Raw genomic sequence first — 22,609 nt, 5'->3', positions numbered from 1 at the left:
TTCTGCTGTATCTTTTCATAGTAATTGTAAGTGATGGTGCAAGATGACACATCTGTACAGGAAGGATTTTGTACCTTTTAGATTGGTAACACTCAGTTGTACAGGCCAGAGCCTTTTTTTTCTTTTGGCAGGCAAAATGCAATTTAAGATAGAGCATTTTATTTTTATTTAGGTTTGTTTTTTTTAAAGTTGCCTGCTTAGTAGAATCACTATGGTAACAGACTAAAGGATGTCTCTGAGACACTCAACCTGCATTGCAATGTAAGTGAGGGGAGACTGTAAGTTGTCTGCCTGCTGAACAGTAGAGAAAGGAACAGGCACAGCAGAGAAATAAGCTAATAATTAATATTTGTAAGCTATTATTTAATGCTTGCGCTAAGGTTAAAATGTTATTTTACAATGTGAATCCATTGGTTTTTGTGTTCTCTTCTGGGGGGATATTACTAAAATGTTCATTATAAATCATGAATTCGTGTTGTTATTCGGCTTGAGTTCGGTTCATTTCTTAAATGCTGTTATATGTTACAAATGATGATGATGAATTGAGTGAGGAGGAAGCTGCATCAGTGTATCTCAGAGCTCATGGGAGTGTCAGCATTCTTGTCTTGTTATGGGTAATACATTAATTTTCTAATTTTTTGTCCCTGTTCAAATTAGGGGTTTTGGGAAATGTGATGGTCTGATAAAATCTTACAAATCTCAGAGATGGGTTTTATACAGACATGCTGTACACAAGGAGTTATTATGACCATGGGGAAAGTTAAGTAGTGTCTAATAGCTCTGAATACAACAATACTGAAAATGTGTTGCATGTATCTGTTGATACAGATTTATTTTCTTCCCAGCTACACCCGTAGGCTCCCAGTGCCACCTAGTTTGGCATCCTGAATAGTTGGAGCTAAGTTATCCTTTTTGAGCTAAGAGAACAAAGCATACTAAAGTGTCAATCATGTTTTGTGTGTTAGAAATCACCTGACACTGTATTTTGTAAATAATTGTATTTATTAACAGTAGTATTTCACAGGGTAACTCCTGGGCTCTGTATTCCTAGGCCTTATTCTCTGTTGAACTAATATGTCAGTCGAAATTTTACACTGTGTGGGGATTTTCTTGGAAGTTTATGGAACAGAGGCACTGGAGTTTCTGTGCCTGTTCCATTCATTTTAAAACACTTGTGTCTCAAACTAGTGATCAATGAATTAACATGACACTTGCAGACAGACTTCATTGCTCTGCTTTTGTGACCTTCTTTGTGGAAGAGTGAAAAACTTACCTCAGAACTAAGAATGCAGAGATGTTTTAAAAGATATTTTTCGTGTAATGTAGAGGTATTCGAATTAAATGCTTTTTGACAAGAGTTCAGTTTTTTAAAGACTTAAAATTCACTCATTTTTTAGGAAGAGTGTTCTGTTTTTCTAGATAGATTGAGAACTTAAGTATTAATCTCTATGAGGCTATGAGCTGGTGTGTCTGCAGTCCCAGCTGTGGATTTAAACTTGATCTTCCAGTTTCGAGCATTCATTTGATGCCTTCATCCTTCCAGATGCTACTCCAGTTGTTTCATGAACGTGTCTGTTGCCATCTTAAATTACTAGAAGCATTGCAGTGTTGGCAATAAAAATAATTTACTCTCCTCTAGTAAGCAGTTGAACAAAAATTGGAAATTGTTTTCTTTAAGACACATGGTAAAATGCAGTATTGATTTTCAAGTACAGATTGATTTACTCTAGTAGTTTGCCCAAGTGTTAGTATTACTTTGTTTGAAAAGCAAATAATTCTTTTTTCTTTCCAGCATTTTCAGTTAGCTTTGATTGACTGCAACCCCTGCACTTTGTCTAACGCTGAAAGTAAGTAACCAATAAGTATTTATTTTGTTGTGGATTTTTTTTAAGTCTTATGCTCACAACTGTATCAATTTTTAATGAACAGGTGCTCCAAAATCAAAATAATTGGTACGGAGAGAGGGAGACTACAAAACCTGTCTCCTCTCTCGGGGGAGACAGATGTTCCAGTGGAATTGTGCATTGTTTCAGTAAATGGAACAAGTAAAAATTGAGACTTAGCCTATTCATTACTCTGAAGACTTGAATTCTGGAGGAAACTTACTGTTTGACCGCTTTTTATTTATTTATAAACCGAGTGCTCGTGCCGTGGTATACATTTAATAGTAATTATTTAAAACTTTGCATCATCTTGATAATCTGTAAATTTTCAGTGATTATTTTCTTGCCAGGTAAATTTATAGACCTAAAATTCAGCATCAATCTTAGACTGTAGAAATAAGGAAAGGTAAAAAACTTGATATTTTGTTTTATTTGATGCTATGTATTAGTCTGTATTTGAACATTTTAGTCTTTAGTGCAGTGTGATCTGTCACAGGCAGCAGGTACTGCTGGCTGTAACAGAGTGTCCTGCAAGTATTTATCCACAGTTAGTGGAATTGTATGCAAGAATAAACACGTGTTTCTCCATGTTTTGGAGTCTGTAAGAATTAAAAGGCAGAGTTGTGAAGGAGATGATTCCTTCAGGTTTTAAGGTATCTTCATGCTCTGGAGCTTAAGTTACTAATTAAGTCTTAACTTCAGAGGCATCGGATAAAATATTTAAAAGCATTTCTTTATGAATGGGATTGAATTGTGGATGTTCTGTGATCAGGGGTAGTGAAAGGAAGTTTGTTCACATGGCTGAAACCACTGGCTGTATCAAAGAGCCAGCTGTGCTTCAAGGCCGTCTTCAAAGCTTTGTCACTTATCAGGAACAGGCACAGATAATTTTGTAAAAATTTGCAGAATTCTCCCTGAGTCAATAGGCTTTTATTGCTTTTCTATCAGACACGTGATTCTGTATTGTACTTCATGTTTGTTCATGTTCTTTCTCACTAACTTTATCGGTTTTCACTAAATCTCTGAATTTCTGTAAGGTTTTCCTAACCCTTCCCCCCTAGTCCTCCCTGCCCCCAGATTTGTGTAGAGGGGTGGCCCCATGTAAAGGCCTCACTCCCTGACAAACCCAAACAAAGAGAGTGAAGAGGAATGGGAGGGGCTTGGTCAGGTCCCCCTGTGCTGTTCTGGGAAGGAGAACCTGGGAAGGAGAACCGTACCCCCTGCCCTGGGGTGTTAGTACCCTCACTAAATGCTCTATTTAATCCTCCCCCTTGCATTTCTAAAGGCTGGGTGAGTAGCAGCATTGCACTGAGTGTGCTCCTAGCAGAAATGTTTGAGTGCTAAGCATCTCTTCTTCCTATTTAGGCAGTCTCTAATGTGGCACCTTTAATTTTCCTTTCCCCTCCAAGGCATCACTTCGTCTTGGAGCTTCACACTGAGAGGGTTTTGTTAGGAGAGGAAAAAAATAGAGAGATTTTTTAGATAATGAACTCTGGAAACAAAAGCAGGGTTTTTCTTTCATCAGTACAGAGTGAAGTTTGATGATGCAGTGAACATAATGGGTGTGTTATGTGCCCTTTAGCAAGGAACACAAAAAGTTTATTAAAATTTTAGATGATGCATTTCATTCTGACCTGGTTTCCAAAGTGCACTCGGCTTCTGTCTTTATAGTGAAGGACAAAGCAGTGCACAAAGGAAGATTTTTTTTCCCTCCCTTATGACCCAGAGTGAAACCCTGAACCTATTACCTGTATGGTAATTTGGTGTCACACTATTCTGTAGCTTCAAGGGAAAGAAGTCTGTGTAATTGAAATAAATTGAGCTTGACTCAAACACAGGGTATTTTCTTATTTGTAATCCTCAAGAACATGGAGCAAAAGTCTGTCTCAAAGGAACTTTTCTTTCCTCATCAAAGCAGAATGAAGATTACATTCATCTCAATTAGCTTTAGCTATCTACTGGTTCATGGATAGTCTAGATTAGCAGTTCTCAAGTCTTTTTTGTGATGATTTGAGCAGTGTGAGGGTAATTTTCCCTCTGCTTTTACTCCTGAGCAACTTTCATTTTTCTTTTTCCGCCCAGCAATCCTCTTACCTGCACGAGGTGCTGGTAGTATTGTGGCATTCTGGACAATTTGTGTGAGGAATTGAAAATGCTTTACAGTAATAATCAGAATATCACCTGCAATTAACACTTAATTCTGAGTTTAACAGGGGAAAGACAATTCCTAAAAAGGAAGAAAAAGCCACTTAAATTTAAGATCCCATATAAAACTGGCAGTGCATAACATAATGTTCTGTAACCCAGCTAGTCTGTGTCTTGGCAGCTGAATGAAAATGTTTATTTCTACCTTGGTTATGTACAGAAAGTATTACCTGTGTTCTCTTAACCTCACCTTCTGGAGATTTTATTGCTAAGTTTACTGAAAGGCTTATGGGGACTCTGTGTTTCAAAATACAGATAAAATCCATGGACTGCTTTTCTCAATATCTGTTTGCAGTTTTTGTGCTTTGTTAGGATACAGATTCATTTTCTGTCTGGTCTGGTATATTAAGTGTAATATATCAATGTAAAAAAATACTCGTTTGGTGTCTTCAAAATGTATTTCTTGGGTTTGCATTGATAAATTTGAAACATTGTTTATCCCTCACTTCAAAGTAACACATTGTAATTGCTGTTGTTCATTAAAACTAATAATTTTGATTTTCCCACTCTTACAGTTCAGTTTCACATTGCCCACTTATATGAAATCCAGGTAAGCTTTAAGCTCATTTTCATCAAGTGTGGTTGAGTTTTGAACTATGTGATATAATCAGTCTGTGGAATTCAGATTACAGATGCTCTAGTAAAGTTAGTCTTAAGTCCTGAATCACTCAATAAACTTTATTTGCTTTGGCTAAATTAAAAACATTTTTATGTGGAGTGTCATGCTAAAAAATGGAATAGCTATCTTAATAAACACATATTTGCTAATCTCCCAATTATAGTGCAAAAAAAAAATCCCAAAATACAACTTTTAGGAAAATTCTTTTATGATATTATAATTTTATTTAAAAGGTTATATACTGATTTTAAAATATGAAGTTTCTCAATTCATGTATATGTATTCATACTGTTTCTCATAGGCACACACAGTTGCCCAGGTGCCTTTTAAGTATATTTGACATGAAATTTTCAAATTTAAGTGTAATTTTAAAAGTTTTTAAATTTGCAAATTAAATTGATGCATGTGACATTAGGGATCTGAGGTCAATAGCAAATAGAGCTGTGTTACTAATTCTGTGTCAGATGCTACCACAGAGCTTTTCACGTGAATTTTTGGGAAATTACAGAACTTCCTGAGCTTCCAGAATATGAGTAAATTGAAACCAAGTGGCTACTGAGATAGCTATGATATATTTGAGATTTGACTGGCTGGGTACATAATGTAGATGTTGTGCCCTTTTATCACGTGTATAGGTATCATATGACTGAGGAAGGGATCTGACATGAAAACAAAACCTGTTGTAAATGAAATGGATGACAGACATAAACTGTATTTTCAGTCACTTAGAAAGTAAGTGCTGTCTTTTGATGGCACAGTGAAAAATGGCCTTAGGTATTTCTATATAAATAAAAAATATAAATCTGATAAACAGAATATTTTTCTTCTGAATGCTTTTGGTGCAAAGTCGTATGACAGGACAGAAATAACCCATCCCAGTGCACCATTAAGCAACTTCATGGATTGTTGTGGTTCTTACTTGGCCACCATCCAGATTCCATTCAACACATTAGTTCTGTTTTACTCCAGCACATCAGAAGGAAGTTAAACACCCCAGGTCACTGTGCCAGGTGTCCTGTGTAAGTGTGTGACCACTGTTAGCTGTGCTTAAGCTGTGCTTTCTGGCTGGGAAATACAGGAGCAGGAACTTTGTTTTAGTGCAAGTCAGAGCAAAAAAGTTTCAGTGCATTCTGCTCTTTGGTTTGGTTTGTCTCACAGTTCTGGTTGGGAGGGGTATCTTGTTTCCTGGAATTTGACCAGAACTTAAAGAGAACCAAAAGAGTCCTGGCTTCATTCTTGATATTATCTCTGACATAATGAGAGAGGGTTTGGAGGCAGGCTGGTTGTTCGGTTCCTTTTACGGGACACAAAATACTCTCTTAATATTAATGAAAAAGTTAATTCATTCCTTAATTAAGTACCACAGTACTGCACTTCAAATGATGGATTGCCAGGCTCTGGACAAGAGACAAGCCTGGTGCTGATGAGAATTAGCAGTGGTTTTTATGGTGTTTAATGCTGGTTTCTATTATTTCACGTGTGAAAGTGAGATGGCTTGTACGGTGTCTAAAGAAAGATGCTGGATTGGCTTCTCCTCCCCTTTTCCATTTCTAAGACCATTCATGATGCAGCCAAACATCAAGGACTTTGGAATTAGCATATTGATTTCCCTGTGAGGGTGGTGAGGGCCTGGCACAGGTCGCCCAGAGAAGCTGTGGCTGCCCCATCCCTGGAAATGTCCAAGGTCAGGTTAGACAAAGCTTTGAGCAACCTCATCTACTGGAAGGTGTCCCTGCCCATGGCAGGGGGTTGGAATTAGATGATCTTTAAGGTCCTTTCCAACCCAAACCATTCTGATTCTATGAAATGAAACCAAATGTAAACATTGTGACAGGTTTTGTTAGTCTTTTAAGGCATCTAGGTAAACAGATTTCCAAAGGGTAAATGCTGAAACAAATAACAAAAGTAAAAAATACTCTATCTCTGGAAAACGTGCTCTATTTTGATAGGCCTTTCTGAAACCTCCTGAGCCTATAAACATATTTTTCAAAGTGTGACTGTTACGCACTAATATTTACCTGATTTGACATCTGGATTGCTGCCTCTGCTGTCATGCTCTACAGTGAACTTCTGTTCATTTGCTTAACATCCATAGTCATAAACTACAAATTTTGTTCCCGATGCTAAATTTAAAATCTTTTCCTAATTGTTTTTCTTTTGCTGGACATGGATATTTTATTTATTTATATTATTTGTTTTCTTACCAGTTGTCTGCATTTCATGAACACCAATTAAAAATCTTTTCTACCAACTTCCCCTTGTTCCATTTGAAAGTATGTAATTGCTGCTTTAATTTTTCTTCCTGACTAGAATAAGGTTTTAAAATCACCAGAGTTGTCTTTTATGATTTTGAGATTTCAAGAACTTGATAATATTTTTAAGTTCTAGTAGGTATTTAATTGTTTAGAGTCTTCTTCCCAGTTGTCCCTTCAAAACACCAATACTCATTACTGTGTACTCCTTGCTTAAAACAAATGTAATTAAGCCATGGTCATTTGCATTTAGGTGGCCCCATTTATTTTAATACTCTCTTCATCTATTTGCCAGGATGAAGTCTAATGTTGAATTATCTGAAAGCATATTTGTGGAAGAGGAGGCACAGAACAGTTTAAAATTTAAAATACGTTCACTTTTAGGCAATTATTGTTAGGGAATGCAAAGATAAATGCTGAAATTATTAGGAAATAATTTATCACTTAATGATTGAGAAGTCTTAACCTTTAATATATACAAAACAGTTCATACAGTTCACAGAAGTCAAGAAAGACCCAATCCTAACCTGGAAATGTGTTTTATGTACCCACACCTGTTTGTATAGGGAATTGAAAATTGAGTGTTTCCAGACACACCTAAACTACACAGCAGATAATAAGATGTCATACCTTCATTATCTAGGCATAATCCTTTTAATTCTACATGTGGTGGGACTCTTACCAGAACAACAAATATCTTGAAAGAGGCAGTTCAAAAATACCGAAGGAAGGAAAGAGGCAAAATTATACCAGTCACCAATTACTGATGATCTTTGTTTTTGTTACAAATTTTCTGGGAGGAATTTGTGTGGGGTTTTCTCAGATGTAGATGCACATTCAAGTATTCCCCTTAAAAGCAGAATATTCATTGTAGTGTAAGAAGCATAATGCATGTATGAGGAATTGACAAAATTTAATAATTTGCAAATTTCCCTCAATTATTTTAAGTAGTCAGTTTCTATTAAAATACTCTATTTATGGAAGTTATTCTCTTACCTTATATATACGTCACTCACAAAAGCTTTCATATGCACTGTATGCAAAAAAAAAAAATCTAGAATTTTTTGTCAATGTGTTTGTGTGCTGTCAGTGCTGTGAAATTGTTGCTATTGGTGATCTGTTGTAAGCTCTATGATTAATCCATTTACTTTTTTCCTTTTGCAGAGAAAGTATCACTCTGCAAAGGAAGCTTATGAACAGCTTTTGCAGATCGAAAACCTTCCTGCACAAGTAAAAGCAACTGTCTTACAGCAGTTAGGTATGTAAAATTAACTTCTATTTTCCTCTGTGTTACGTTTTTTCCATCTTTGCCTTCAGCAGTGTTTTTTAAGGCTCCGTTTCCAAAGCGAGTCCTAGGCACACTGCGCATGGGACGTGAGATTTTCACCCAAGTAGAACATGTAGCAGTAGACAGTCAAGTAAATAAGAGAGGAGGAAAATATTTTAATTAAACTTACAGAATTAAAAAGCTCTTAGGCTTGCTGCAGTATGTGTGTTAGGTTTTGGGCAGTGAGAGGGTGGTCTTTCAGAGAAAGGGCAGCAGTTGGAATTCTGTGTTCTCTGTTCTGCCTCTGATAACATCCCTTGAATAGCCAGGCTAAATGCAGTAAACCTAAATACTCTGTGTCAGACTAGAAGAACATGGCAACTGAAAAATTTACATTTTCTTTCTCTTTAATTTTACAATATAATGAAAGCCTATTTCTGTAACTAAAAGGTTTATCATGAGGTTTGGTAAAAAAACCCACAGAAGAAGTGAAAAGGAATTACTGTTTTTTAAATTGTCATTTTCCATGTTTATAGAAAGCTGATAAATAATTTTTAGACAATCTAAAAAGTGGGTAGAATAAAATGCTTTTGTCCTTCATGCCATATAAAAGTATTTCCAGAATATTTTGTTAAAATTGTTCAGCCCAGTACAGAACTTCTTCATTCACCTTCTCCATGTTCTTCATCTGATTTATTATTCTATATATTAATTTAGCCTGCTTATGCCCATAATTTTTTTTTCCCCCCTCTTCACATAATGGTCATTTAACTCAAATTTGTAACTGGCTTTAAGTTATAGCCATAGTGCTTTCTTTTTCTGTGATGCAGGTTGTGTATGGATTTGGAGTGGGATAATTTGTGCTCTGTGACAAAATGTCAAAATCAGTGGGCTAATTTTGAGTCATCTCTGTGAAATCACATGTGAAACTGCTGGAGGAGTTTGCTGCAGGACTCTGGGTGCTGCTCTTTTTGCTCTCACAGGGCAGTGTTGCTTACATCTCAGTAAGCCCTTTGAATTTTTTTTTTTTCGTTTGGTATTATGTCACCTAGTACAGATTGTCAGCAGTTTCATCCAGAAAGGCTGTGCATCTGATCAGTGGAAGACAGGCTTCTCAAAAGAGCTGACCAGTTCTTTTTCATCTCTGTTTGATGTATGTTGCCATAATAGAAGCAAAGTCACGTGGTTGTATTCATAAAATCCTGCCACAGGTCTCTGTGTTAGCAGTAAGAGCAGTGACTTTGAGAATTGTCTACTGTCTGAAAACTGGATTAACTCTCTTTATTTCAATCAGCGTAGGTCACCCAGTTTCGTTGTGTGGGTATCTGCTATGTGGAGAAAGGGATAGAGTGGTCTTAACTGGAACATTGAAGGAATAATGCCATTTCCTTTGCTCTTCCCGGTTAACAGTGGTATTTATCAGAGTCTGGTGTTTATCACAGATTTAGTCTTTAGCAGCTGGTAATAAAAACACCTCCTCAGGAAGCACAGTCCGGGTGGTGCACTGCTGCTTCGAAAAAATAATAGAAAATACCTGCCATCTGCCAGAATGCTACTTGAAAAACCCAGTCAAAACATACTTGTATTTGTATTTCTAGATTGAACTCTTTTTTTTTTTTTTTTTTGACAGGAAAAATCAGTTTGAAAATATCTTTTGTTTATTTTCCTTAGCTAGTTAGTGTTTATTGAGCCAGATTGGAATTTAGGCAAGTTCAGATGTCTCGTGAGAGAATTACTAAAATCTTTGCTCCTGTTGCTGGCTTCCAAAGCTGTGACTGTGGAGGAAAGCCCTGTGATTCCCAAATAAAAACATACCCAGTTGAGCTGATGAATGCTGGCTAGTTCAGGTAGACATCACAGTAAGATCTTTCCAGGTGCAGAAGAGCAGTTTGCTCCTTCCTTCCTTTTGCTGTTCCATTTGCTTTCCAGACAACAATTCTTTTCATCACTTTGCCCAAAATGACATTAAATTAGTGAGACTGAAGATCAAATCTGTCACAGTATTCTTTCCAGCTGTACTCAGCTGTTGCATAAGGAAGAGTGTAAGAACAACATAAATACCTGCTTAGAATTCCCTGAGTGCTCTCGCAGTGATTTTTGGCTAGGAGCATTCCTGGATGCTGTCCATGTGGTTGGATGGGGCATCCAAGGTGCTGAAATGGGGAAGAAGTTCATGTCTTCAGAGACAGGCGTGTTTACTGAGGAAAATGTGATTGTCACAAGTTCAATGTGAGAATGATTGATAAGCATGAAGAAAAGGCACGTGAGCCAGGCTAGCACATCAGAGGGATTTGTTCCAAATGAGATTGCACAGATCTGCAAAAGAGCATGGAACATTTGTGAAGTATGGACAAGGTCTGTGGTTTGGTTTATCATATTAAAAATGTCCCAGAAGTGGGAAAATAGTCAATTATGCTGGTTGAGAATTGGAGATAGGTCTTGTAAATGGGAAACTGCACAGCTTAGCAGGGGTTTTCCATCACCTTCTTTATGTACATTCTTCATTTTATGCTCAAGAACAGATCCAGTTTCCTCTGCCTGTGCTATTCTAGTGGAAAACTTTTGTTTGCTCTCCCTTTCTTGCCTTCTACCTTTTTCAACTCCCTGTGCAGGAAGATAAAATTGGGAAGCAACCCTTGTTTCAGCAGAGAAACCAGATAGGGATTGCTGGTTCTCATTTCTGTCTTCTAGAAATAGACTCATTCTTTTTTATCAGTGAACCTCAGTAAAGATCTCACAAGGATACAACATGTTATCTTTCAATCCAGCAAGGTTCTGATGAAACAGAAAATAGGCACACAAGGTTTCTAAAGATAGAGGAAATTGTTTAATGTCTTTTTTTTTACCCTTGTTCATAATCCCTGAACTATTATCTTTATCTCAGGCTCTGTCTGGAACAGCACCTGGTACATATACCCTTAATGTACAGTTGCTCAGGTGAATTCCAATAACCAACCTCACAGAAGCCTTTTTTCCTTAAAGCACAAGTATTTTCTGTATGCTGAAGGACTTCAAAGGCTTGGGATTTGAATCAAAATAATGGCTTGTTTATTAATTTAATGAGACAAATTTGTGTTATGTGTCTGCAAAAATCACTGGAGTTTTTATTTCTTTTTCCCCCGATCAGTAGATTTTTGACTTGATCGATTTTCAGTCAAGATAAAGTATTTTTTTCAGCACTGTAACCACTGGACTCCTAACCTGGCATTTCTTGCAGCCCCTGAAATATTTGAACTTCTGCTTGTGACCACAATTCACAAGTGATACTTCTTAAACCACCTCAGGCAAATGTTGTTCAGTAGATGCAATTTTGTGTTTGACTGCCTTTGTTGAAGTTTGGAAGTTGGCAGTCCATTTGCAGAAGTGGTGTGCTGTCTATTAACAAGTGTGAGCCCACTGAATAAAAAAATGTGCTGTGTAGGACAGGTAGAATAAAAAACATAAAGGCGAGTGCAATTACAGAGAGTGAGGTAAGGCTACAGATGCTCATCAGTTCAGTCCTCAGTCTTGCCTGTCTGTGTAGTTAGATTTTATCAAAAAGCACAAATTTTGTGTGCTGGAAATTTAAGCTCACAGAGGTTTTTGAATGGACAGGCAGTGCAGGTGTGTGCACAACTCTGTCAGTAACCAAACTTTATACAAACCTTGGGTATTTTACGAAATTGGTGTCATTGTGTTCTGCAAGGGGCTGTGTATGGGTGGGACACTCTAAACACACAGGGACAGTCCTTTGTCACATCTTATATTTTACAAATGTTGTCTGAAAAGCAGTGGCTTGTTGATACAAATACATGGCTACTGAGCAAACAGCAAGACATTGCTGAGCACTGTGGTATGCAGTGATTTCAGCCAGCCAGCTGCTGGCCACAAAAGATTTCCTCATTTGTACTCATGAACAGCAGTGAGATGGTTTTGTGGCTGCTTGAAGGAATTCATCTGAGCATAGAGGCAGATGAGGAGCAGCTGGAGAAGGTGATGAAGGTGCTTTGTTTGAAGTGGTAACCAAGCCTTGCATCAGTGCTAGAGCAAAGATGCATTTTAATAGTATGTAAAATATTATTGGGGAAGATGGGTTGTGGGAGGCCTTTAAAGTGGGGATGAATAATTTGTCTAATGTAATGAAAGAAGAAAAGGCATTTGAAAGAATATGACGTGTGGTTAGATTAATTTGTTATGTAGATGAGAGGTGATTGCATTTGTCAAGGTGAATGGAAAGTACATTGTATTAGTGAAGGGGAAATGACAATGTAAGAAAGATTTGAGTGGAGATGCAAAAATTCTCAGTCCAAATGTAGATATGGGACAAATACAAGGATTTAGAAGAAAAGGAGCGAACAACATAATATGTAGATGTTGTACATGTTTTATACATACATACACACACACACACATATATAAAAACCATAATTGCTATGTGTGACAGGGAGAATGGTGGTATTTTCCACAATGTCAGGGAAGGGGTCTGTGTTCAGAGGAGGAAAGAGTTAACATTCACTTTTATAGCAGAAGGTTGAGTAATTCGTAATTGTGCTATTAATCTCTTAGAAAATTGTTTAAACCCAAAAAAGTGCTTTGAAAGTACGTGGAAGTATTTTTAACTTTGGGTCTTTTTTGGCCTGTAATTTTAGTATAGAACTTTAGAAGTTTTTAAAATTTCATAATGTTATATATAAGTGGTTTTATTGCTTGATGTTCTTATTTTTAAAGAGACAACCAATGCTACAAATTCCTGCTGTGCCAGAGTATTAAATGGTCTTGAGGAATTTCACTTCTCCCATTTGTGGATTCTTTTTGTAGGCTGGATGCATCACACCGTGGATCAGCTTGGGGACAAGGCAACCAAGGAAAGCTATGCTATACAGTATCTCCAGAAATCTCTAGAAGCAGATCCAAATTCTGGTCAATCCTGGTATTTCCTTGGAAGGTGAGAAATTTATAGACACTGTAACTATATTTGTAAATTATTTTGAGGTTACTCATTATTGTGAGTATCTTACACTGGTTTTGTTCTTAATCTTTCAGAGGAAAAAAGGGAAAGTTTGTATGTATCTACTGAAGTCTTAAGTTTTCTGGGAAGTGTGTAAAAACATAAGGTGCTAACATATTTGGGATGAATATAGATTGGAAGTTGAAATGAAGTGTGTTACCCAAGTGGCTCTGCTTTTATTGTAGTTATTGTTCAGTCTACACATTTACAGTAAGCTGAATATATTCTGCCTGGTTTTACCTGTTTCTCCTCCTCCATCTTCTGTTCTCTCCCTCTTTTTTGTAAATCCTCTGCAAATGTTGTTACTTTTCTTCATAACTTTTTCATAATTCTTTCTCTCTGTATTATCTCAGAATCTCCCTCTAATCTCAGTTTTTGCACTAAAATACAAATATTTTCCTAGGCAGACATCCATTTTTAAAGGACACACATGGGAATGTATAGCTCAGGCTGATAAATTCATGTGTTTAAGTGTTCAGTTAATTTTGCAGCCTTGGACAGTATTTTTTACTTTAAAAATAACATTTCCAGATGTAAATCGTACAAATCTGATCAGCTTTTCTGGTGTCCTTTTTAAGAAAATCAAGTACTTTACTTAAACCAGCAGTAACTATTGAAATACTCGGGTTTTGGAGAAAGCTTGGAGGGCATTCTGTTGAGGAATACATTTAAAAAGAATGAGGCAAAAATAAAATGAATATCCTAACCTCAGTGTGTTCCAGCTGACATTCTTGGGGATTCTGGTCACATACAGCTGGAACCTATTTTTGATTCTGTCATGCTAATTATATTTCTCCAGCTGTTCCTATAAAACAGGGATCTTCATCCAGCCAGCATCAGAACTGAGTGTGCGGGGCAGAGGGGCAGGGCAAGTGTGGAGGGAAAAGGGAAGATGAGCCAGGGATCATCTTGTGCATCTTACCTTCCACTGGGCTGAAATCCTGTTTTTTCTTCAGTAGTCTCATTCCAGGTGCCTTGAGCAAATTGAGTTCTCAGGCAGGACAGAGCTGGGGCTCCTGCACGTGTGTAGCTGCTGTGCGCTGCTCTCAGGTGCTCCGGGTGAAGCCAAGGACCCTGCAGGAAATGGGGTGGAGAATTTAGTGGGAGCATCTCTTGTGTTTTACAGGAAGAGCTAGAGCAAATACGTTGCTGTGCCCCATTTCTCCAGTCCATACACTGGCAGGAGAAGAGGAGAAGAACAGGGTTATGGGGTTGTGTATTCACTCTTTTTTCCCTCCTCAAGTATTCCCTTGTGCTGTTCCTTCCTCTGCTGGTTGTCCAAACCAGACAGCAAGTTGGTTAAAGCTATCTTTCAAAAATATACTGCCACCAGCCTCCTCTCCCACTGGAAAAGCCACATCTCCCGAAGTCTTGAGGGGGCCTAATGTTAGTGCTACCCTAATGAGAGGCTTTATGTGTGTGATACCCAGGCAGAGTGAAACATGTCTGTTGGACATCAGGTTAGATTGTCATTAAAACAATCTCCTGAAACTCTGTATTCAGATTTAATGGATGCTTTTAGGCAAGGTAATGCTATATTTTATTGTATTCCTTTCCTAGTGTGCCTCAAAATACTTGAAAGTGTAGCACGTTTGACAGACCTTTGCCTGTACTGTTCTGCTTGTTTTTTATTATTTAGTAGAATAAATTTTCTATTGTTATTTATGTGTTTTGAAAGTTGGCAGGTCTTTTTCCAACAGGGAAACTTGTTACAAACAACACAAGACACAGTTATTGTTGATTAAACTAGTAAATATATTTAGATGGATATTTGATCTTGGCTTTATTTGGAGCTTTTAATTTTAAAACTGTAGGTATTACTCCCTTTGGTATAATTGTAGTTCTCTTTAATGCCAGAATACCTTAGAATTTGTGCATGAAAAATACTACAGTAAGGCATTCTAAAAAAACACAGAATCACACGATTTTTTTCACAAAATTTGGTGCTTTAGATACGCAGTACAAGTAACAGTTTTGTTCATTACTCAAGTATGACTGAGATGGAGGAAAGGCACATAAAAAGCCTCCCAGGCAGTCAGGAACCATCCTGATTGAGTTGGTCCGTATCTCTCCATAATTCTGTCTTGAAGAGCATTAAGTTTTATAACCATTTGTTTGATGAAATGGGTAACTCAATTGTTTTGCTGTAATGCTATCTGTTGATAGATACTGTTTTTATTGACTGATAAGGTATCACAAGTGAAAGAAATGCAAGTCTTTCAGATGTGGTATGGCTGTTTCCCTTACAAATGTAGTAATCCAGGGTTTAAGTATCTTTGGTGTGCTTAAATAAATAATTAGTAATACATGTTAAGATGTTTGAGTCTGCTTAAGACCGGCATTCAGAAACAGCAAATGTTGAGTGTGTATTTGCATGACAACATTTATCAGATCAGGCTTGGTAAGCCATGCTCAATGATTACCTTCTATAAATACTACCAAAGTTCTTTTTTTCTTCTCCCAGGTGCTATTCAAGTATTGGGAAAGTTCAGGATGCCTTTATATCTTATAGGCAATCTATTGATAAATCAGAAGCAAGTGCAGATACATGGTGTTCAATAGGGTAAGAATGATGATACAGGGTGATGCAATGATACAATTCTATGCTAATATGTATAAATAAAGAATATCAGCTTTTTAACTCCTTTGTTAACTCAGAGGGATTGTAAATTTTTTTTCATTTATACCTCCATGTTTTCAGACTTGTCCGATTTGAAGTTTAAATAATGAATTTATATTTGCTTTCTCAATTTTTTAAAATACTAAATATGTTACATACGTGAATTTTGCATGTTAAACTTTTATACATTTCTTTTTATTACTGTGGTTTATACAATGCCAGTGTTTATTAAGGGGTTGGGGGAGGGGATGTGTATATTTGAGTTGCTTGTGTCTTGACTGTGTTATTAATTCTCAACTTCACTAATCTTTCTATTCAGTGTGCTGTACCAACAGCAAAATCAGCCTATGGATGCTTTACAGGCCTATATCTGTGCTGTACAATTGGACCATGGCCATGCTGCAGCCTGGATGGACCTAGGCACACTCTATGAGTCCTGCAACCAGCCTCAGGATGCCATTAAATGCTACTTAAATGCAACTAGGAGCAAAAATTGTAGTAATACCTCTGCACTTGCAGCACGGATAAAGTATTTACAGGTAAAACTAACATTTTAAGCAGCGGGAAGTACTCTTCAAACACACAGCAGAGGGGAGGGGAGAAGTCACACACGAGTTTAACTTGCAGTTGTTTGTGGTGTGTATAACCTGTTTTCATGTGTACTGTAAGCATATCATAGCCTGTAATATTTTATTTCTTCATTTTTTAAGTGGAACTTAATTCCTTATAAACCCTATTTTGCACATTTAATCAAAGCATACTGTTTTACATCATTTTGCTTTTTTCTTTGTATTTGTCTACATTTTTAAGTTCTCATAACATATAGTGAGAATACGCAACACACTATCTTTCACTCTTGTTTGCAATTTCAGAAAAAAGGAATTATGAGACCTCTGAATCCAGAGCTCATCTTTGTTCTGATTCTCACAAAGGTTTATATTCTGGTTACCCTCTTTATACCTAGCACCTTTCTAAACCCCAAAATTTTAAATCTATCCTCTCTTTAAGACATAATTAGCTACAGCATTTAGGAAGATTTCATGGACTTGCTCTTACTAAAGTAGGCTTGTGTTAAATTTGCTTTTTACATAATTTTTCCTAGGCTCAGTTGTGTAACCTTCCACAAGGTAGTCTACAGAATAAAACTAAATTACTTCCTAGTATTGAGGAGGCATGGAGCCTACCAATCCCCGCAGAGCTTACCTCCAGGCAGGGTGCCATGAACACAGCACAGCAGGTGAGAAGTTGGGTTATGTTCTGCAGGTGCCCAGCTTTAAGGGTTCTTTACAATCGGTAGTGGTCAAGCTTATTTTATTGAGCACAGGATTGGCTTTTATTAAAAGAAGCCTTTGATTTATTTGCAGAGGGATATTAGATCAAGGAGCTCCCTGTAATGTGGGAGAAATATGGGGGTACCAATTTAGAACCTTTGTGGATTTTCATTATTTTAAAAGATTTCATCTTAAATAGAAATGCTGCAGTGGTTTAATAATCCCGTGAAAGGTACACATTCCTCCATTGATGACCATATGGAAACTGATTTTTCAGTTATTGAGATCAGCTTCAGAAAATCTACTCGGCCCTTTTAATATATGTGGGCTGTTAAAATTATAAAATTTAAAGGAAAGCATTAAGAATATATAGAACCATATTTTTGTCTTCCTTCTGTGATTCTTAGGCTTGTAAACCTCATCATCCAAATACTGAACCTGTACTAGGCCTCACTCAAACACCAATTTCACAGCAATCCTTGCCACTACACATGATTCCTTCTAGCCAAGTAGATGACCTGACCAGTCCTGCCAAGAGGAAAAGAACATCTAGTCCAACAAAGGTATATATTCCAATGAACTAGAGCCCCTACCAAAATTATATGGAAATAGGCATTGAAATGATGCAGCAGGCACAGAATTTGTGCTGTAAATTTTAATCCTTTGGCATCAAGGTGGGGAATGTTTTTAGAAATTTTAAAAAACATTTTTCAGTGATATGTTTAATCAGATTCCAGCTCAGACAGGAGGTGCATAAGGGCAGTGCAGGTTGGTGGCACTATACTGCAGTTGTAGTTGTGTCAGTGAAGCAGTACAGTTGTAGTCTGATGATTGAGAGGGAGACAATCATGTCATCCTGTCTATTGCCTTTGCTTATATTTAGAATTCAAGTGTTTCATCATCATGTAATAGTGTTATAGTAGATAAAGTATTCAGTTTTAAAAGTAGCATACATTTAATTGCATAATTTGATTTGCTTGTTTCTCCTTATGGTATTAGGTATCATTAACTTTTTCCTCAGACTACTCTGATACTATTGGGAATGGTAGAATGAGACTTGGTATATTTTAGTACATTCTTACTATTATATTATATGTTCTTATATTATTATTCTTGAAACAATGACTAGTTCTTACATGAATAAGATGAAATCTAGATAGTAAAAGAAATTATGTTGGCCCTTTGATAGTCACACATTTTAATGTAACATTTTCTCTCAGAATACTTCAGATGTTTGGAGCAGTGGCCATACAGTGTCACATCCTCCTGTACAGCAACAAATTCATTCTTGGTGCTTGACACCACAGAAATTACAGGTAGGTATGGGAGATCTTGAGAAGCTCTGTTATATTTTTTATTCCTTTCCTTCTTCCTTTTAAGAAAATAAATCTGGGACATGTTCTAGTTTCACATTCCTGAAATTCAGTGTAAAATACTACCAAATAATTCCCAGGGTGTATTTCAAGTTCTTCTAATATTTATGGCCTCTCTATGTGAGATAGTAAACTAAATGATCTCTAGCAGAAATGGAACACTTACATTGTATGAATTTTATAATTTATAAAGCAAGAACATACAGTAATATTTTTTCTTACGACGTTTTAAAGACAGATATGCAAATTGTCACACTCGTGTGCAAAGTGAGTTTTGTAACTTGCTGTAATGTGGGGGATATTGAAAGAGGTGTAGAAGTATTGTAATACCATCTCTTCCTCTGAGGTAGCTTCTCATATCGAATTGCATAAACAAACAAGCACATTCTACAAAATGACTACTCCAATGAAATCTGCTGCTGCTTTTTTGTATTTTATGTCACCTAATACAATTATATGAAGTGCTAGATTTTAGTTTGGAAATCTTGTTTCAGGGTGGTTTTTTTGGGGAAGTCTTGTTGTCTCTTCAGTTTGTTAGGGCATGCAGTGAGCTTCAGCAGGAATTCCATGTATTGAAAATCAGGCCCTGCTGGAAACTTTCACCCATGCATTCCAGATACTGCTTTGGATGCAAAGAGAAATAGGAGGGAGCACAGTGCAGAGGCAGAAGGCATTCTCATTAACTGAGCAGTGTTCCCCTCAGTTCCAGTATAGTTCTTCAGCTGTTTCTCTGTCTGAACAATATTGGCTTTATTATACTGTATAATTTTCCCTCCCTGGCTCCCCACCCCTTTGGTCCTTCCTCAGTCATTTTTCTGTACTGCACTCTCTCTATCTCCCCCCCTCAGCATTCTCATTATTTCTCTGTGCTTATTTTATATTTTACTACTTTTTCCTCTTTCAGTCTCAGCTTTTTCCAGATCCAACTTCCTCCTCTAAGCAGAACCTCAGTAGGCCTCTCTTGAGTACAGTAGACTGGATGTGCTGGCAATAGCTTGTCCAGGTTCCAGCATATATAAATAGGAGAGCCAAAAATGTGTGATGCAAGAGGAGAGCGAATAAAAAAGACTTTGTTGCATCTTCAAAGTTGGCCTTTCAAAATTGGCAACTCAAAGGCTGGATGGATATAACATGTTATATATACATGCATATACATGCATGTATATATATTATTCATTGCACTCCCCTCCAGAGGGAATTCAGTGGAAGGTACTGTTAATCCAGGGATTTTGGCATGAACCATCTTCATCTGCTTTTTAAGTCATACCACTTCACAGCAGCAGACTTATTGGTAGAATGATGTGGGGTGCTGAGTATTTTAAAATGAATACAGAGATCAGATTTTTGGTAATAGTTACCTCAGTTTATCAGTTGAAAATGCGATCAATGTCGTAACTCTGTAATTAAATCATACCATTTTCAGGGTTTTTTCTGTATTTTCAGGAGAAGTTTCCATGTGTGCCTATAGGTTTAATTCACTTTCTGATGAACAGTATTAATAAAAAAATAGCACAATACAAAAAGGTTAAAATCTACGTAATTATGATAAGAATTCTGTCTAATCATACTTAAATGTAGTTCTCTTTTATGGTACCAGCGCACTTAATTTTAGTGTGGCAGTAATAATTATACTCTCAAATAATTTAGAGTCTCTTTAGTTTTAGTAACTAGTAATAAGGTTTGTTTGCAAGAGAGTGTATGGAAAGATATTTGAGTCTTCAGCAGAAATCTTGATTATTTTCAGCTTTACAAGTCTTATCTTCATGGATACTTTTTAGTATTTTTTGCAAGGAAGTTATTAAAAAGCCCATGCAATTTTAATGATTATGAACCACACTGCTGTTTTTTTAGCACTTGGAACAGCTGCGTGCAAACCGAAATAATCTAAATCCAGCACAGAAACTTATGCTGGAACAGCTGGAGAGTCAGTTTGTCTTGATGCAGCAACACCAGCAGGTGAGAACAAAAATATTTTTCTTATCTACGACACTCTTGTCAGTAATGGAGTCTGTTGTGTTTCTAGAATTCCAAAGAATTTCTGTTGTGTAGAGTTCACATGCCCTTTGCTGCATTATGTTAATTCATTTTTTTTGGATAAAGGATAGTTGTGGATTAGTTGTTGAAACATAATGAGTTCAGTTGTGTTTTATTATAGGGCAGCTGGTTAATGTAAAAGTTTTCAAGCCACACTTTCAAAGTAAAGTGAGTGGACACATCTACCAGCAGTCTTGCTTGAAAATACTTGGCTGTAATAAATAGTACTGCAGCTTTTCTCTCGTCCTGTCATTGTTCCCTTCTCTCTCCCTGTCTGTCCAGCATCAGCAGTAAAACACTCAAACTGAAGGGCCAAGAAAAAAAAGTGTGCTGATAGCTTTACTTAAAATTTACTCAATATTTTTATGAGCCTGACAGTCATTTTGGTTCTCAAAAGCAACTGTGAAGATCTTAAAAATGAGGATAAAACTGGAACTGACCAGTGCAATAAAGTACACAAACCTTGCATGATCCTTCTTTTCTCAGTTCCACAGCCAATGTTGTTGTGCTTTGTTCATGTTCCATTAGATGAGACAAACAGGAGTTGCACAGGTACGATCTACTGGAATTCCTAACGGGCCAACAGCTGATTCATCACTGCCTACAAACTCTGTCTCTGGCCAGCAGCCGCAGGTTGCTCTGACCAGAGTGCCTAATGTCGCTCAGCGTGGAATCCGTCCCGCCTGCCCCGGGCAGCCTATGGCTAATGGACCCTTTCCAGCAGGCCCCATTCCCTGCAGCACAGCAAGAACGCTGGGTAGTACAGACACTATTTTGATAGGCAATAATCACATAACAGAAAGTGGAAGTAATGGAAACGTGCCTTACCTGCAGCGAAACGCACTCTCTCTACCTCATAACCGCACAAACCTGACCAGCAGCGCAGAGGAGCCGTGGAAAAACCAACTATCCAACTCCACTCAGGTACAGCTTCAGTTTGCTCATAGAGTGCACTCAGGAGCCTTCCTGGGCAAGTCACTGTTGGAAGGCTCTCATTTGTAAAAGCACATTTTCCCTAGAGTTGATGGCATAGATTCAAATAAAACATAGGTTATTAAACCTGCATGGTACTTAATGTTGTTAAAAATCTGTGTATTAGGTGAACTCCTTTCAGGGTAAAGGAAATGATCATAAATCAAAGAGGGCAGTTCCATAGTGCTCAGCTGCCTAACTTCACAGAAAAGTTTTTTAAAAAGGAATACTTGTACATCTTTTTGTTGCTTCTTTAATGTGAAACGTTGTGATTTTGTTTTTCGTGTAGGAGGAATGTGCATATTTCATGGAAAACTGAATGTTGTAGTTATTTTTGACATTACATTGTTGCCATGATGTAATCATTACCATATCTTGTTTCCATGTGATCTTTAAAATTAATATCTAGCACTCAGCACCACAGTGTTACTTCCAGAAAAATATTATAATGCCAGTAAGAATCCATAGGGATTAAAGTGTGTGAGGGTGTTCTGTGTATGTGTTAGAACTTGAAGATGGAGCTTTTTTTTCAATTCCAGCCTGAATGTCTTTCTTCCAAGACAAACCTTGTGGATGTAATGAAGAGTTCTATAGGAAGATACCATAATGGTTTAATTCACTTTTACCAGATGGGTTATATAGTTGATACAATATTGTTTTCTTCCTCAAAACTGCAAGCATTTCTTGTTTAATTAATACTGCATGTTACTTTAATGCTGAAGAATTGTCAGTGGGCTTACATACACAAATACTTAACTGCACATACACTGCAACAAAGGCTGAGATAACACTGGAACATCTTGTGTAAAACATGATTATTCAAAACTAAAACAGTATTACAATTTTCAGAAGTTTCCTCTAAATGAGCAGTACCATTTTGAAACGTGGCAGGGGGATGTGCAGCCTGCACACCTCACTGCCTCTTGCTTAAATTAGAATTCACTTTTGTATTTTCTCTGTATAAAAAAAGTTGTGCACTGTTGTGCTATTGTCCATAAAGTGGGCAAGTAATAAATGGCAGTAGGAGCTGGCTCTTCCTCATGGATATGATGTTTCTGGAAAGGCAAGGAAAGCTTGTTGGTGTCATTTCCTGTGCCTGTTGCATCAAGGTTTCAGCAGAGTTTCC

At 37.1% G+C, this 22,609-nt stretch overlaps 1 protein-coding gene across 12 annotated transcripts in view; it reads left to right on the top strand.

Annotated features, from left to right (window-relative positions):
* Positions 1 to 22,609, top strand: part of KDM6A (lysine demethylase 6A) — a 152,375-nt gene that overhangs the window by 90,623 nt on the left and 39,143 nt on the right. For 4 of the 12 annotated variants that reach the window (XM_069024359.1, XM_069024273.1, XM_069024436.1 and 1 more), the window contains exons 7-17: positions 1,793 to 1,847; positions 4,604 to 4,638; positions 8,124 to 8,217; positions 13,024 to 13,150; positions 15,678 to 15,776; positions 16,153 to 16,372; positions 16,936 to 17,070; positions 17,512 to 17,667; positions 18,325 to 18,420; positions 20,329 to 20,433; positions 21,040 to 21,435. In XM_069024359.1, the coding sequence (XP_068880460.1) occupies positions 1,793 to 1,847; positions 4,604 to 4,638; positions 8,124 to 8,217; positions 13,024 to 13,150; positions 15,678 to 15,776; positions 16,153 to 16,372; positions 16,936 to 17,070; positions 17,512 to 17,667; positions 18,325 to 18,420; positions 20,329 to 20,433; positions 21,040 to 21,435 (1,518 nt within the window). Of the gene's footprint in view, positions 1 to 1,792; positions 1,848 to 4,603; positions 4,639 to 6,916; positions 6,981 to 8,123; positions 8,218 to 13,023; positions 13,151 to 15,677; positions 15,777 to 16,152; positions 16,373 to 16,935; positions 17,071 to 17,511; positions 17,668 to 18,324; positions 18,421 to 20,328; positions 20,434 to 21,039; positions 21,436 to 22,609 lie in introns of those variants that run through there. The other 8 variants (XM_069024485.1, XM_069024644.1, XM_069024561.1 and 5 more) reach the window with 4 other exon arrangements.

Source organism: Aphelocoma coerulescens, chromosome 1, assembly GCF_041296385.1.
Source record: "Aphelocoma coerulescens isolate FSJ_1873_10779 chromosome 1, UR_Acoe_1.0, whole genome shotgun sequence".
NCBI lineage: Eukaryota > Metazoa > Chordata > Aves > Passeriformes > Corvidae > Aphelocoma > Aphelocoma coerulescens.
This window is presented reverse-complemented; position numbering and strand designations above follow the sequence as displayed.